General features: G+C 37.1%; 3 protein-coding genes across 3 annotated transcripts in view; 1 reads left to right on the top strand and 2 right to left on the bottom strand.

Annotated features, from left to right (window-relative positions):
- Positions 1-1,914: 1,914 nt before the first annotated feature.
- Positions 1,915-2,676, top strand: LOC104812280 (cysteine protease inhibitor WSCP-like). The gene has a single exon (XM_010539359.2). The coding sequence runs from the start codon at positions 1,964-1,966 to the stop codon at positions 2,345-2,347; it is 384 nt and encodes a 127-aa protein (XP_010537661.1). The 5' UTR covers positions 1,915-1,963; the 3' UTR covers positions 2,348-2,676.
- Positions 2,677-4,567: 1,891 nt separating this feature from the next.
- Positions 4,568-8,996, bottom strand: LOC104812279 (tyrosine-sulfated glycopeptide receptor 1-like). Its single transcript, XM_010539358.2, has one exon. The coding sequence runs from the start codon at positions 8,663-8,665 to the stop codon at positions 5,375-5,377; it is 3,291 nt and encodes a 1,096-aa protein (XP_010537660.1). The 5' UTR covers positions 8,666-8,996; the 3' UTR covers positions 4,568-5,374.
- Positions 8,997-12,835: 3,839 nt separating this feature from the next.
- Positions 12,836-15,514, bottom strand: part of LOC104812278 — a 2,882-nt gene continuing 203 nt past the window's right edge. The window contains exons 2-4 of the mRNA XM_010539357.2: positions 14,286-15,514; positions 13,481-13,730; positions 12,836-13,309 (exon numbers count right to left, since the gene is read on the bottom strand). The exon at positions 14,286-15,514 is cut by the window's right edge and continues 18 nt beyond it. Coding sequence (XP_010537659.1) covers positions 13,133-13,309; positions 13,481-13,730; positions 14,286-15,514 — 1,656 coding nt within the window. The 3' untranslated portion in view covers positions 12,836-13,132. The remainder of the gene's footprint in view (positions 13,310-13,480; positions 13,731-14,285) is intronic.

Raw genomic sequence — 15,514 nt, 5'->3', positions numbered from 1 at the left:
CGGAGAATAATGGCCGAGTGGTTTAAATAGAAGACAATTCCAACGAACGTCTGTTAGAAATCCGTTGGAAAAATTCATCCGTTATCCATTCGAACAGAAGTGAACGTTTGATAACGGCCAGATTATTCCAACGGAAGGCCGTTGGAATTTTTTGGACGTAAATTTCAACGGATTCCTAACGGCCATACGTTGAAATATTTCTAACGGAAAAATCCGTTGGAAAATGACCGTTTTCTTCTGTAATGACTGGTTGATTATCCATATAACGTTTTAACGAAGGACGAAACATGACTAATCTTTTACCAATAAAAAAACATGACTAACCTTGGAAAGCACGCATTCGATGTGCCCAAAAAACCTGCAGTCCTCACAGTAATAGCCAGGAATGTTTTGGTTGGGATTTGTATCTAATATTTCATACACGTGTATATGTGTATATATATATATATATAAAGCATTACCTTTATGTTTTTCTTGCCTTGTACGTGAGGTGTAAGAATATTTTTCATGGAATTAACCTTTGTCTTTTATTTTTCTTGTAAGTGGGTGTAAGAACATTCATTCTTCATGGAATGACTTGAAGATATTAAACGGATTTTGGATCTTTTAAATGTTCTCCATAGAAATTAGGCCTATGTGTCCTCTATGTAAATAATTCTAATCATTTCATAAGAAAAACTATTCCTTCATTTACCAATATATATATATATATATATAAATTGTAATGTTTTTATTGTATTTGGCAAATTTTTATTGACTTTTCTTATCGTTATTGACTCATATTACCATATGGATCCACGAATACTAATTAATTAATAATGGCTTTATATATTGAAATTAATATTAATTTTTAATAATGGCTCAACACTTTTTCACCAAATATTTGGAAAAAAAATCTACTGATCCACGAATCATTTCTTTTCAAGAACGTGGCGGCGACAGATTAGCGGATGAATCTACGGTTCGAGGAGATTTTGCAGGCAATTTTCATGTATCTCGTCTTGTTCTTGTTCTCACCGTTAATGTGGTCGTCCTTATCTATCGTGTTTGTCCTTTAGGTGACACGAACAGTCTCATGAATGATTCTCGTGCAAGAATACAAGTTCATTTACAGTTTCACGTACTTACTTTTCACTGCTTGTGCTCACTGTAAATATTAATCTCACCATATATACTCTATACAAGACTTGACCGGCATTCTTGTTACATATTAACGAAGTTACTGTGTCCACCACCCTAGTCTATGGACATGTGGTAGGGTGTCGGCTCGGCTTGTACGGATTGCAACCAGACTCGTTTTTAAACGAGTGAGAAAAAATGCCGGTTCAACTCGGTTCGCCAAATTTGATGAGTTAAACGAGACGGTTAATTAATAAAAAAACAAACATAATATTTTCTATTTATATTATGAAAAATTTCTAATGAGTAATTTTTCAATATAAAATTTAACCATTAAAACATGAAATTTAAGTTTAGAAAATGAATTTATAAAGATAAAAATATATAAATACATTAAATTTTAAAAAAATGTGTTAGTAAATTGTATTATTATATATATGATCGTGACTCGTTTGGACACCCATATGGCACATCTATTTTTTGAACTCGGTGTCAAAGTATAATTATATTTGTACAAGTAATTTGATAAATAAAAATAATCTTGTTATTATGATCATGCAAAATAACTTTCAAGGTTGTCCCATCAAGATCTATAGAAAATCTTTGTATTTTTCTCGCGTCATGTAAAGTATTTGTCATTTCCGGGAGCATGCCAAAAAGGAAAAAGCCAAGAAACATGCAAAGCTAATAATTTTACGTGGTTAAAAAAAGGATTTTACTATAAAGATTTTTACCGCATTGGCCTCTATATATACCGTCTCAATGCATTGTTTGCTTCAGACACGAACCAAAACAAAAAACACAAACACAAGATCACAAAGCCTTCATCTTTCAAGAAACCACCATGAAAACCTCGATGGTAACCTTGTTACTTGCCATGGCCGCAACTTGTGCGGTCTGTACTGAAAAACATGCCGTGTTGGACAGCGATGGCGAACCACTTCGTCCAGGTGCCGAATACTTCATCGTTCCGGCATCTGGTGGGAATGCCGGCGGGCTTGTCCCCGCCAGCCGTGACTTGCTTCACGTCTGTACACTCGACATCGTTCAAGCCCTTCTCCCATCTCAACCAGGCCTACCCGTCAGCTTTATCCTTTCCGAAGAGACCGTACGATTATCCAAGGACCTAAGCATTCAGTTCAAATCATCGATCTGGGTCTGCCCTTCATCCAAGGTCTGGAAAGTCGATTACTCAACTTCCGAGGATGTTTATAACCACCGGCGGTAAAGTCGGAAGTCAAGACAGCCTCTTTAGGATCGAGAGGCACGAAAGCGGCAACGATTACAAGCTCGTTCACATGGACAGACGCTCATCTACGAGCCTCAACGTCGGCACGTTCGAGGGCGACTTTGATATTCCACGCCTAGCTCTGAGAGATGAGGCTCTGCCTGTTAAGTTCCGGCGGGTTAACCGTAAGGCGAATCGCTTTGAGAAAGCCAGGCTCAGGATGTTTCCGTACTACTAATCGGTCCTACGTACGTACGAGGGCATGCGATGCATGGATGTACTTATGGAACCTATGATATGATGTAATATTGTGATATATATAAATGGTGAAGAATAAAATAAAATATAACCTGAAAAATCGTTACCGTAGTGTGTGGTTAGAGAGAATTAACGTAAGAAAATACATATCGAATACGCGAATTATTATAAACTCAAAAAAAAAAAAATCTTAAGGCCCAAGTTAACTCCGTCATTCGTACGGCGAAATCTCCTCTCTGGCAAATCCCTAGATTGTCGACGATACCCAAAAACCAGACCATGTTCATTCCCTCCCCTTCGTTTACTTCTTCCCCAAGAAACCCAAACATTTCTTCAAACTCCGATAACCTTTTTGCTCTCATCGTCATCTTGCATCGTTAATGTTCTCATAAATAGACCTCACTTCAATGTCAGATTCCGACAATAACTCATGTTCGGACGGGAGATTCTTCCGATGGCGTTTTTTCCGGCGAAGAAGAACCGACAAAACCGGAGAAGTTTCGCCACAAAGTGTATGCTCTTTTGGTGAAACAGCAACGTGCTCGTCTCTATATACTCCGTCGTTGTGCCGCGATGCTCCTACGCTCATACATGGAAGGCGATGATTAGCACCAAAGATATACATAAACGCCATATCGCCATCTTATGATACACACACATATATATATATATATATACCTGCTGATTATCCTTTTTTTTTTGTTGACCCTCGAATTCATCTAGAGGTTGGGCTTCTTCTTTTTCCACAAGGATTAGGGTTTGGGATACATGGCCTGCTTACTTGCGTCACAAGTTTTCTCCCTCGTAAACCTTCTTCTCCCTTTCTTCCGGTTTTTTGCTCGACCCAGTCAACGGTGAAAGTTCGATTAGGGTTTCAATTCATCGGCGGGTGATTTCGCGGCTTCGATCTCGCATTTTTCCGGCCGACAAGACTCCACGGAAGATGAAAAAATAACAATTTCCTTTGGATGGAAATAGTTTAGAAAATTAATAAATGATGTAACACATTATTATAAGCTTCAAAAAGCAATGTATCCCTCTTAATCCCAACTGGATTTATAAAATTGTAAGAATAAGACATTTTTTTCCCGCATTGAGTACAAAGTACAAACGCCGTACTCGATACGTCGATGCACGATATATAATTTTTTGCCTAGTTTTAAAGAAAAAAAAAAAAGAAAAAGCGAAAGGCACCTCTCACGAGTTTGAGAGATGGAAATTTGTATCCCTCAATTTCAAATTTTAAATATATAAATAAATTTAATACGCCAGATTTTAATTTATCATCGGACTTGCAAAATGAAAAGTATACATTTTTTTTCCCCTTCAAATCACACCTACCGAAATATGCATATTCAAAGAGTTGGTAAACGACAGCGTTTTGGTCCACCGGAAAAGTCATTCTGTCAGCTTCTTCAGTTCTAAACATAACAAATGACTTTGACGTCGTCGCTCTCTCGGTTTCCTCCGTTGCTCTTTTGGGTATGTCTAACGCTCTCATCCTTGTCCCTTTTCTTCTTGCTCTTCATCTTTTGCTTTTATCACTCGTCGCAACTCTCCGCTTGTTTGGTCTCCTTGTTGTCAGTGTTGTTCTGTTCTTGTTCTGGCAATTTTTTGCGCATGAAGTGTTCGTCGTAATGTCGCTTCCAAGCCACCTTAGTTTCCACTAATTTTTGGGTATAGATGGTAATAGATCCTCGAGGCCTTGATCAGTAACTACTATTTTTTTCCATGGTAAAATTTGATTTGTGTTAATTGATATTGCAAAACCATTTTGCGGTTTCCCTTTTTTTTTTTTTTTTTTTTTTTTTTTTGGTTTTTTCACTAATTTTTGGGTATAGATGGTAATAGATCCTCGAGGCCTTGATCAGTAACTACTATTTTTTTCCATGGTAAAATTTGATTTGTGTTAATTGATATTGCAAAACCATTTTGCGGTTTCCCTTTTTTTTTTTTTTTTTTTTTCTGTTTTGGTTTTTTGGCAGTCCTGAATGTTTGAGGTGTTGTTCCTGGATAGTGGGCAAGGATAATTAGTGAAAAAGATCGAAACTTTTTCATGTTTTGACTGTTTTAGATGTTGAATACGAGCATGAGGGGAGACATGTAAGCTCCGTATTTGGTTTGTGCATCTAATATGACGGCGTAAGCTATAAAAGCTGAAGCTTTACTCGATTTCCTGACTTTAGATTTCTTCGATGAATATTCACTTTTGTTTCTGAATGTTTTGAGTGATGGAGTTTCTTGTCCAAATTAGGGTAAGATTCTGCAGAGGCAGAGAAAATTAGTTCGAGCTTAGCTCTGAAACCCGATGATTTTGACTATCACTTAAAGAATCTGCGTGAAGAACTATACCTTCTTGTTTCCATGTGCCATTTTGTGTATTTTCTTATCATGCTTCTAATACTCAGTGAGGGGATGCTCTGTTTTATTGTTTATTTTTCAATCCTCTCATCCGCTAAATTTATGTAGCCGAACTACTTAAGCTTCTGATGATTGAAAATGGAAACTACAAGTGTTTGTTTAAGTTCACTTAGCTGGAGATGGGTAACTTGCTCTTGTTTCGGTTTGTGAGACATTTATTACGAACCCCAGTTGAAGAATCATGGCACCATGGTGTCTTGCTCTTTACATCATCAAATCTGTGTATTACAATTTAATTTACAGGAAAAATGAAGTTATAATATACACTGACAAAAAAAACGTATAGTTTCTTGTATTGTTGTACGTATCACATCTCAAGGAAAAATGAGGGAAGGATCAGACAAACATTTACATTCGTTCTTGTTCGTCTCTGTTATTTTGACTTGCGTTTTCTTCTCCTACGTTCTTGAGACAGTCTACAACCTCCTGAATGGTTGGTCTCCTGAGAGGATTTTGGTTCACGCACTTGCAGGCTATGTCTAGAACCCGAAGCATCTCTGCTTCATAACCTTTGCCTCTCAGAAAAGGATCAAAGACCTCATCTTGTTTGCCTTCACTTCTCAGCTGTTGTACCCATCCGACCAGTTCTCTTGACATCTTTGGTCTGAACACCTCCATTGGTCTTTTCCCAGTGAGAAGCTCAAGCATGACAACCCCAAAGCTGTACACATCTCCTCTCAAAGTGGCCACCCATGCTTGTCCATACTCCGGGGGAATGTAACCCAAAGTACCCACAAGCTCGGTCGTAACATGGGTTCGGTAAGGAAGGATCAACCTTGACAGACCGAAATCTCCTACATGTGCCTTAAAGTTTTCATCTAGGAGGATATTGCTGGACTTTATGTCACGGTGGACTATATGTGGTTCACATACTTGGTGCATGTAAGCAAGTCCATAACTTGCTCCTCGGGCAATATTAAGTCGTTTTGGCCAATCCAGCTGGGATGGACCATCCGGGTTCTCGTGCAGCCAGTAATCAAGACTTCCTTTCTCCATGAAAGAATATATCAGTATCCTGCAGCCTTCGTGCACACAGTAGCCTTGTAGGGCTACCAGGTTTTCATGTTTGGCTCTAGACAGAACTTCCACCTCTGCTTTGAATTCCTTTTCCATCAGACCGTAATCTCCAGTGAGTTTCTTGACTGCCAGTTTCATTCCGTTTTCCAATACGGCCTTGTACACAAGACCAAATCCTCCACAACCTATTATGTTCGCCTGACTGAAGTTGTTTGTTGCTTTCAGGAGCTCGAAAATGGTAAGGTCTTTTACTTCACTTCCATTGTTTCCAAACAACAGAACTAGGCTTATGTCTTTCTCATATTCTGGAACAACTGCAGAATATGAAGCATTGGACATTACATCCAGTTCTGCTTTCTCAGAGTCTCCCCCAGGAATGATCCTCCTGTTGGACAGCACCCACAGAGCTATCACCACCAAAATCAAACTTGCAGCGAAAACAGTTCCAATGACTATTCCCGTGACAAGCTTTGCGTTGACCTTCTCCTTACTCGTGGTTGTACTGGAGGAATTAGGTGGACCACCACAGGGGCGCTGCAGTACAGTCCCGCACAATAACGGGTTGCCATCAAAATGTGTTTTTGGAAATGTATCGAACTGACCTCCTGTTGGTATGGCCCCCTGGAGATTGTTGTTGGCCACATCGAAATAGGACAGGAAATGGAGGCCTGTGAGTGACCAAGGGATCCGACCCGACAGATTATTGAAGGACAAATCGAGTCTCTCTAAGTTTGTGAGGTTTGCCAATTCTTCCGGGATGCTTCCAGAAAAGTTATTATGTGAAAGCTCGAGCACGTGGAGAACCTTTAACAGGCCAATCTCGACTGGAATACTCCCAGTGAGGTTATTCTTGCTGAGATAAATGGCAGGGGGAAGGCTGGACAGCTGATTATATTGCTGATTGGTTGTGACATTGTTCGGATTGACAAAGACCGGCAGCTCTAAGTAATTCCGCTCCGTTGCATCATAAGCCTTCTGCGACATTAGAGCCCTCAGATGAAAGATTTCATTGGGCAGGTCTCCTGTAAGAAGGTTATCCGAAAGATCCATGTAGAAAAGATTTGGAAGAGTTCCCAACCAACCAGGAATCATCCCTGTAAGAGCGTTCACTGACAGATCCAGAACCTCCAAGTTCCTGAGCTTGATCAGCCAATCTGGTATTCTACCTTTCAATCTTGATCCACCGATACCAAAGATTTGGAGATTTGAGAATCCATCTGGGGCAATAAAGTCTTCATTACTTGGAACCGTTTCGTTATAGAAATTTTTTGCCATTATAAGAGTGGACAGTTTCTTGCAGCCCTGCAGAATGGTGAGAGCCCCTGTAATATTCGTCAGTTTATTATCCGAAAGAGACATGAATGACAGGGACTCAAGTCCCAGTACTTCAGGAGATAGTTGTCCTGTTATCTTGTTGCCTGCAAGCCTTATCGCTGTGAGTGATTTGCAGGAGTAAAGGGTCGAGGGAAAATCACCGGAAAAGCTATTGTTCCCGAGATCAAGAGTGCTAAGGTTCTGAAACCTGGAAAAGTCAATCTCGGATAAGCTTCCTCCAAGAACATTAACCCTCAAATTCAACTTGACAAGATTTGTGCAGTTCGCTAGAGAAACCGGGATTGAACCAGTGAGGTTATTGATGTGGAGTTGGAGGTTTTGCAGATTGGAAAGCTTACCTATGTCCATAGGTATCTCTCCTACAAGGTGGTTGGAGTAAAGCCCAAGCAATGTCAGCTTCGTCAGGCGGGTGATGGACTCATTTATCTTTCCAGAGAGATGGTTGACTGGCAAAAAGAGTTCTTCAAGCCCTGAAAGATTGTAGATTTCGTTTGGGATTTCACCAGAGAGATTGTTGAAACCTGCTCTAAAAACACTTAGCCTCAAACACCTGCCGATTTCTGGGGAGATACTGCCGCTGAAATCATTGTACGCGAAGTCCAGTTTACCGAGTTGTGGTGAACTAGTGCACATAAACGAAGGGATTTGACCTGTGAAGCTGTTGTTGCTGACATTGAAACTGGTCAAATTCGAAGCACACTGAAGAAAAACTGAACTACTGGGGATTTCACCTTGGAGAAGATTGCTTGACAGATCAACTATCTGAATAGGGAAGAGAACTCTGCTGCTCCCATTGCCAAACGCTTGTTCGAGTGGAAATTCACCACTGAAGCCGTTGAAACTGAGATCGAGAACCAGAAGCTGATCAAGGGCAGAGAGAAAACCTGGCGGGAGAGCACCCGAGATACGGTTATGAGAGAGATTGAGATGAGAGAGACGTGAAAGATCCAGAATAGACAGAGGGAGATTCCCAGAGAGTCCTCTTGAGGGCAAAGAAATCACTGAGACACGTTTTTCTGGAGAACCGTCACATGAGATTCCTTCCCATAAGCAACAATCAATGGATTGATTCCAAATCAAAGGAGATACAGTAGAGGAAATGTTGCCCAGGAACCACAGCAGGGAATCTCTGTCCTGTGAATTACAGTCAGCATCTGCAGGAGTAAGAAAGAGACCAGGGAAGGGAAGAACGCAGAGAAGAAGGAACAGAACCATGTGAGAGCTTAGAGATGGTATTGGTCCTGATGATCTTACAAGACCACTGGATCTCATGTTCACATGGATCATTGTAAGAACCAGAGAAACACAAAAAGGGTGGGAAAGAATCTTGGAGAAAAAGGAGGAGGAGAGGGAAAAGTAGCAAGAGACATCATTATCCAATCTGGGTTTCTCTGTCGAAGCTTGTAAATGGCTCTAAACTCAGCCATTGACCATGGAGAATAGTCAGAAGAACAACACAATACACAGAGGAAGAAAACTTCTTGTCATAAACAAAGTAACTTTCATTTTTTTTATTTAAATTTTGATAATATTATATTTCCTCCAAAGTATGGGTAATGTCATTTGTGGAAGTGGAATGCGTGCGTGCTATGATGTTGATGATGAATTGAATTATTTTTTTTTTTTTGAAAAAATGATGGGAGCCAACATGATGATAAAAAAGAAAATAATGGTAGTGGGGAATACAGGTATATGGTTATTATTTCATTATATAAAGATGGATATAGAGGCGTTTACCTTTCTGGGCGGCTGCTTAGTGGTGGTGGTGTCAAGACTCTTTTTTTTTTTTTTTTTTGCCGTGAAAAAGTTTTTTAATAAAATTTTATTTTCAATATTCTTTTATTTTATTTTTCTGCCCATTACTGTTTTTTTTTAATGACAAGTGGACTGGATGCCACATTTTAACATTAGATAGTGCCCAAAAGGGAACACATAACACAACACAAGGGAGACAAGGAGATCAAGTACTTCTATTTGTTTTGTTTGACTTTGTGTTTTGGATTCCAATAACTTTCTAGGGTTCTTTTTAAAAAAAAAACAAATTGTTTATATATTTATATATTTGGGTGATTAAAGAGATTGGATACCCTATTTGATTAATTTATGGTTTACTTTTCTCCTCTGCTTTTTTTATTATTATGGTTAAAGTAGATCACAAATCCTTGACATATCTTTTAGATTCCATTTGATAAATCAACAGCCATTATATGCCAAAACGATATACTTTTGATGATGAGGATGGATTTTATCTCAATTTGATTAGTAATTCTAGATATGCCATATTCATATTATCAAACTTTCAAAGATAATATATTTTTTTCATCCATTAACGTAAAAATCAAAATTTCAAAATGTTAAAATGTGGCATCCATTTGTCATAAAAATGTGGAAAGAAGCCTTAGATATAAAATAATTTCATATATATATATATATATATATATATATATATATAAATTAAACAATATTCGGAAAATCTTAGGGATAGACGGTTTTGTTAGACCACCTCTTTGCTATATCAATAAAATAAAACCTCCTGATTGAGAATAATGAATTACTAAATAAGGTTATGACTTTACAAAACATTAATAAAGTACAACGAATATTAACCTTTTTTATTATACACCGGTCATACTATTCTAATTCTTATAAAAATTATATTTTTTAAGAACCATATGAATATAGTTTGTCAAAAAAAAAAAAGAAGAACCATATGAATGTATACATCCATTTTACAAAACTATAAAAGAAAAAAAAATGAGAACCATATTAATGCATCCATTTTTTTGTGAATTTACGATTTACCCTTGTTTTTTTATTAATGCATCCATATGAATAAAGGATTATATTTTTTTATTTTTTTATTAGTTTTCTATTTTATATCATTGGAGGATTAAATTAATATCTTATCCCCACTATATTCTTTCCACCATAATTTTTTTTTGTCTGAAACCATGGGTTAATTAATTTATGTTTTTTTTTTATTTTCTTTTTGTGCGACCAACTTATGTGTTATTTATTGATGCATATACGTCAAATCCAGGTTTGATCTTGCTTGTCGTTTTCCTTGCAAGGGGAGAGAAGAAGAAAACCCCGATTGAGTTATTTTTGTCATGAAATTATATTTAATCTATTATTTATTTATATAAATTAACGGTTAACGAATTTATTTTATTATTACTACTAAAGTACGGACGAAAAAGAAACGTATGTCGGAATGGGTCGAGTAGAGCCCTTCCTTTTTATTGGCTCTAATTTTTTTTTTTTTTATGAAAGGGAACATTCCATGTAGTTTTACTTATTTTTCCTAACTTTTTTTCATTTTTCGACCTTTTATATTTTTTACAGTAATTATAAAAACTAATAAAAAATTATTTTACCAATGGAAATTTAAGCCATGATTTCTTAGATAATGATATTTTTTTTTGATAATTATAATTCTCTCCAATTCTAAATTATGAATTAAAATATGGTATGAATTTATTTATGGGAAAATTAAATTTCAAATATTAATTGTTTTCCATAGTCGATCTTTCTTTTCTTTTTCTTTTTTTTTTTATAAAAAAAATCAGATAAAAAGTTACTTTGATGATGATAATGTTTAATTTTTTGAAACGAGTGGATCATATAAAATATATTTTGATTCCTTTTTATTTTTTGTTTTGGAATATATCTATATCTACATACATGTACTTAGACCCGTTAGAATGTTTTATTAGATTACAATATCATAGTGAATAATCACTAGACACCAAATATTATATTATAATATCATAGTGAGTAATTAAAAAAATCTATACAAATGATGCAATTATTATGCTTTGAATTCGATTTTTTTTAAGAATTTGTAATTTATATTTAGTATTATTTACAATTGTAAACATTTAGTAAAACACTCTATTGTCAATATAGTTGAGTGCAATATATGTAACCACCAACTAATATTATCATAGATTAAAAGCAAACAACTCAAACTTATGAAATTTTTTACATCTAATCACTGTTAACATTAAAGAATATTTTGATGAATGATGAAAATTCAAATTTTATAATCTTTGTCATTTTTAAATCTGAATGATGATGTGTTACATCAACATCCTACGTGAAATGACAAAGATTATAAAATTCGGATTTATTTTTGATTGAAAAATTAAGTTGAAATTTTATTTGATAAGAAATAAAGTTCAAGATTTATTTTGTAAAAACTAAAAAATTCAGATATTTTTTGGGAATTTTTTCTAAAAATAAATTTATATCTATTTTTAATTATGCGGTATTATATTTTACTATTTAACTAATTGGATGCATCTACAAGGGCAAAACGTCACCAATTTAGAATTTCCGACCTTATGCAAATAAATTTAAGAGATACGACTTGAATTTTAAATAGTGGACAAAACTACAGTCAACGGATAATAAAATAAAGTAAAAATATAAAATAAATATTTTGTGCTACTTGTTGTAGGTATATTTGGTATATTATTTACATTTTCGTACGACCCGGAACTGCCTTTGCATGAAAGAATTGACTTTTTTTTTATAAAAAAAAAAGGAATTTGTAGCTAACTCTAAAACTTGCAAACAATATATATATAGTGCATTCATATTACATACAGATGCGCACATATATACAACGAGTAAAAATAAGAAAACGGGAATTATATTGTCAAATTGTGTAATGATTCCATTTATTTTTTAGATATCGAATATTCTTATAAGGTGTAGGTATGATATTTACCAACATTAATCATGAGATGCTTGAGTCGTAAAACCCTACGGTGCAAATTCATTTTAACATCCAAATCTATTGTCTGTTATATATTTTGATATCAGAATTTTCTTTTCATTGATCTATTTACACTTGTATACCTAAACAAGTGTTAATACTAGGGCTGCACATTTATATCCGTTACCCGCGGGTTTGCGGATATCCGGTCTCGTGGGTACCCGAAAAACGGTACTCGCCTCTGAATGAAGACGAAGATAGATACATAAAAATGACAACGAAAATGGGTACGGGTTTCATTTTTATGAAGACGGGTATCCACGGGTACCCGTAAATATATAAAAATATCAAATATTCCTACATTTTTTTAATTATTTATTTAAATATTAGGTTTTAACTTTTAAAAATTAACATATATATTTTAAAAACTTTTAAAAATCTATATATATTCAAAGATATATATATATTTTATATTTTAAATATATTTTTGAATTAAATAATATAATTTTACTAAATATTTGGTTTATATTTATTTATAAAATATATATTTTATGGGTACGGATACCCGTCTCTTAATCACGGATACCCGGTGTTAATGAGATAAAGAATGAGACATTGTTTTCATGAAATCCGCGAAACGAAGACGAAGACGGGTATCTCCAAAATCACGGATACCCGACCCATGCCCAACCCTAGTTAACACATTGTCTATTTCTCATGATATTTTAACATTCGAACTAAGACATATTTTTATTGCAAAAATATTTTCGAGCAAAGAAGAACTAGTTGCAGAGGAATAGTACGGAAACTCTACTCTACGGACATTATCTGTCCGAGAAAAAAAAATCCAAAAGACTCACTTTCTACCCAAGGCCTAGACGGACAACCTCGGGAGGGCAATGGTATATTATACGAGCAAGAATCGAAAATCTGAAACCTATATATAATAATACACTACTGTACACGTCGAAAAATATGAATGGAATCCAAAAAGCTTCGTACCTTTTTTTTTTGGGTAATGGGAAGGTTGATTATTCATCTTCGGCTATGAAGTTTGGATCTTCGCCATGGCAGAGGAACTCGTCGCAAATAGAGGAAGTTCCCCAGTCTTTCCTCAGCCGGAGGATATCATCTGTGAAAGTCGATCCTGATGCTCCTATGAACACGCTCGCCTTTGCGCATATCGTCTTGTCCAACATCGCTTCCACCTACTCGTTACCGAAAAAGAAAATTGCAAAGAAAGTGAACACAAAGAATCCTCTACGGTTCAGGGAGACGGGTTTAGGGTTTAGGGTGTTTCGTTCTTAGTGAATTCATTTTGAAACTAATGAATCGGCTATAGACCTAACCCAAAGAGAAGAAGTGGCAAAGTTATTTACCTGAGAATCGTCCTCTATGCCATGTCTATACAACAATGCATCCCACTTTTCAGCTGAATTACGAGGAGGGCGTTTGACAAGTGGCACGACTTTTCCGTCCACGACTACAAGTGACTGAAGCAGACTGGTTTCACTTTCTGCGGCATCTGTTGAAAGATAAATGACTGGTGCATCGGCCCTTTCAACTATACGAGTTATGCATTCTGCCGCTTGTGGAATCGGATAAAAGCAACTTGGTGTTTTCGCATTGCTGACAAAGAAAATTTTTTCCAGGTGATCATCAGTTTTCAGGCTTCATATCATAGCAGTAGGGTCAGGTGATCATACAAAATGTAGAATAGATTTGTCAGAAGCTAAGAGCCTGACCGTATCAGTAAAACATAAATATCCGACAATGTTTCTATGATCCAATTCCTAAGCAATGCTGCAGTGATCATATTCAAGAACCAGTTCCGAATGTTGTTTTGGATATCCGAATCAGTCAGGGTACTAGCCATAAAAATATTCTACTGCCATAAAATTCTTCAGCCATAGCTATCTATTCTGATGGAACTATAAACTACACATATAACAGCACAGCTATATCCTCAGGGAATATAATTTGCCTACTCAGTGATTTGTGAATCCCTATGATATATTTCAGCACCCTGCCATCCTCATTCAATGAAGTTTGCACAAATTGGTTCCAGAAGAAGTGAATATCATACTCTTGTATGTGCCTATGCTATTCCATTCCTATATACCAAGGCAAAAGTTCCATGCTTTATGTGGTCTAAAAAGCAGAGGTGAGATGCAAGAAACATACCAGAACTTCAAGAACCCATGTCTCCGGAAATGAATAGCAATGAAATTCTTTCCCAAGAAGGTCTGAATGAACCGTTGAGCTGTCAACAAAATCAGCCTACTGGGTTCGATCAGTGTCTTGCATTTGTGCTTAATGGGTCCGCCCGGCTGCATCACCCAGTCTTGCTCGACATCAGCATAGAAGACATCGCCAATGGCAATCACCTCGTCATCAGACTTGAACTTTTCCTCTACTTCTTGAGAAGTTCTCTTTGTCGGCTTCTTTATATCTTCACTCCAAGGTGACTCAAGCTTCCCTCCAATGGCAATTCCCAATCCCTTCAGCTTCTTGACATGATCATCATCAACATAGCATGGCTGTGGCGATGAGAAGTAGCAGATGAGCCTGTCGATGCGAGCGTGCTTCTTCTTCTCCTTCTCCATGAACTGATCGAAAGAAATGACAACATTTTTTCCCAAGCAAGTATTGATGCGATCTATGTCTATCACTCTATCATACTGATAATCAAACTTAGGGCTTGGGATCACGAGAACTCGACCCAGAAGTGCCGCGAAGAACATATGTTTCTCTAAGCAAATCAAATGGTTGCTCATTTGGCCCGAGAGGCAGATCGCAAAGAGATACTTGTCCGATCTCGGGTTCCATTCGATCGTTCTCCGCTCCGACAGCTTCTGATCCACCTTTCTGCATCTCTCGTAGTTGTAATAATCCGCCACACCACCGGAACTGCCACTGTCGTTGGAGAAATTCTCAGTCCTGTGCGGTGACAGAAGCGCCTCCTGAATTTCCTTATTCAATGAAATCTGCTTCGCAACAGCAGATCTCACATCCTCAAACACCACAGATGATCCGAGATTTGAAGAACCGATCGCATTCGAGGAATTGCTATTCATGGTTCGATTAAGGGAATGATCAAATAACGTACTGTTCCAAAGGGAGACAAGCGCGAGCTGTTGCTGCCTCAGGAGATACAGAGCACGGAGCTCCGATTCCTTGACCCGACTCGACATTGGATCCAGCTTAAGCCCAGAGAGATCCGTCGAGAAGAAGCCACGAGCATCGCTGAACAAGAACACGAGAACGAGGACGATAGAAAAAGAGACACCGAAAACGATGTATCGCAAGTCGAGCGAGATCTTCCACCGGTGCCGTACACGCGACACAATGTCTTCAATCTGAAACGCCGATCTCGGACTCCCACCGCCGCCACCGGCTGCGGAGGCGGGGGG

This window comes from Tarenaya hassleriana, unplaced genomic scaffold (genome assembly GCF_000463585.1).
Source record: "Tarenaya hassleriana unplaced genomic scaffold, ASM46358v1 Cleome2, whole genome shotgun sequence".
Taxonomy (NCBI): Eukaryota; Viridiplantae; Streptophyta; class Magnoliopsida; order Brassicales; family Cleomaceae; genus Tarenaya; species Tarenaya hassleriana.
This window is presented reverse-complemented; position numbering and strand designations above follow the sequence as displayed.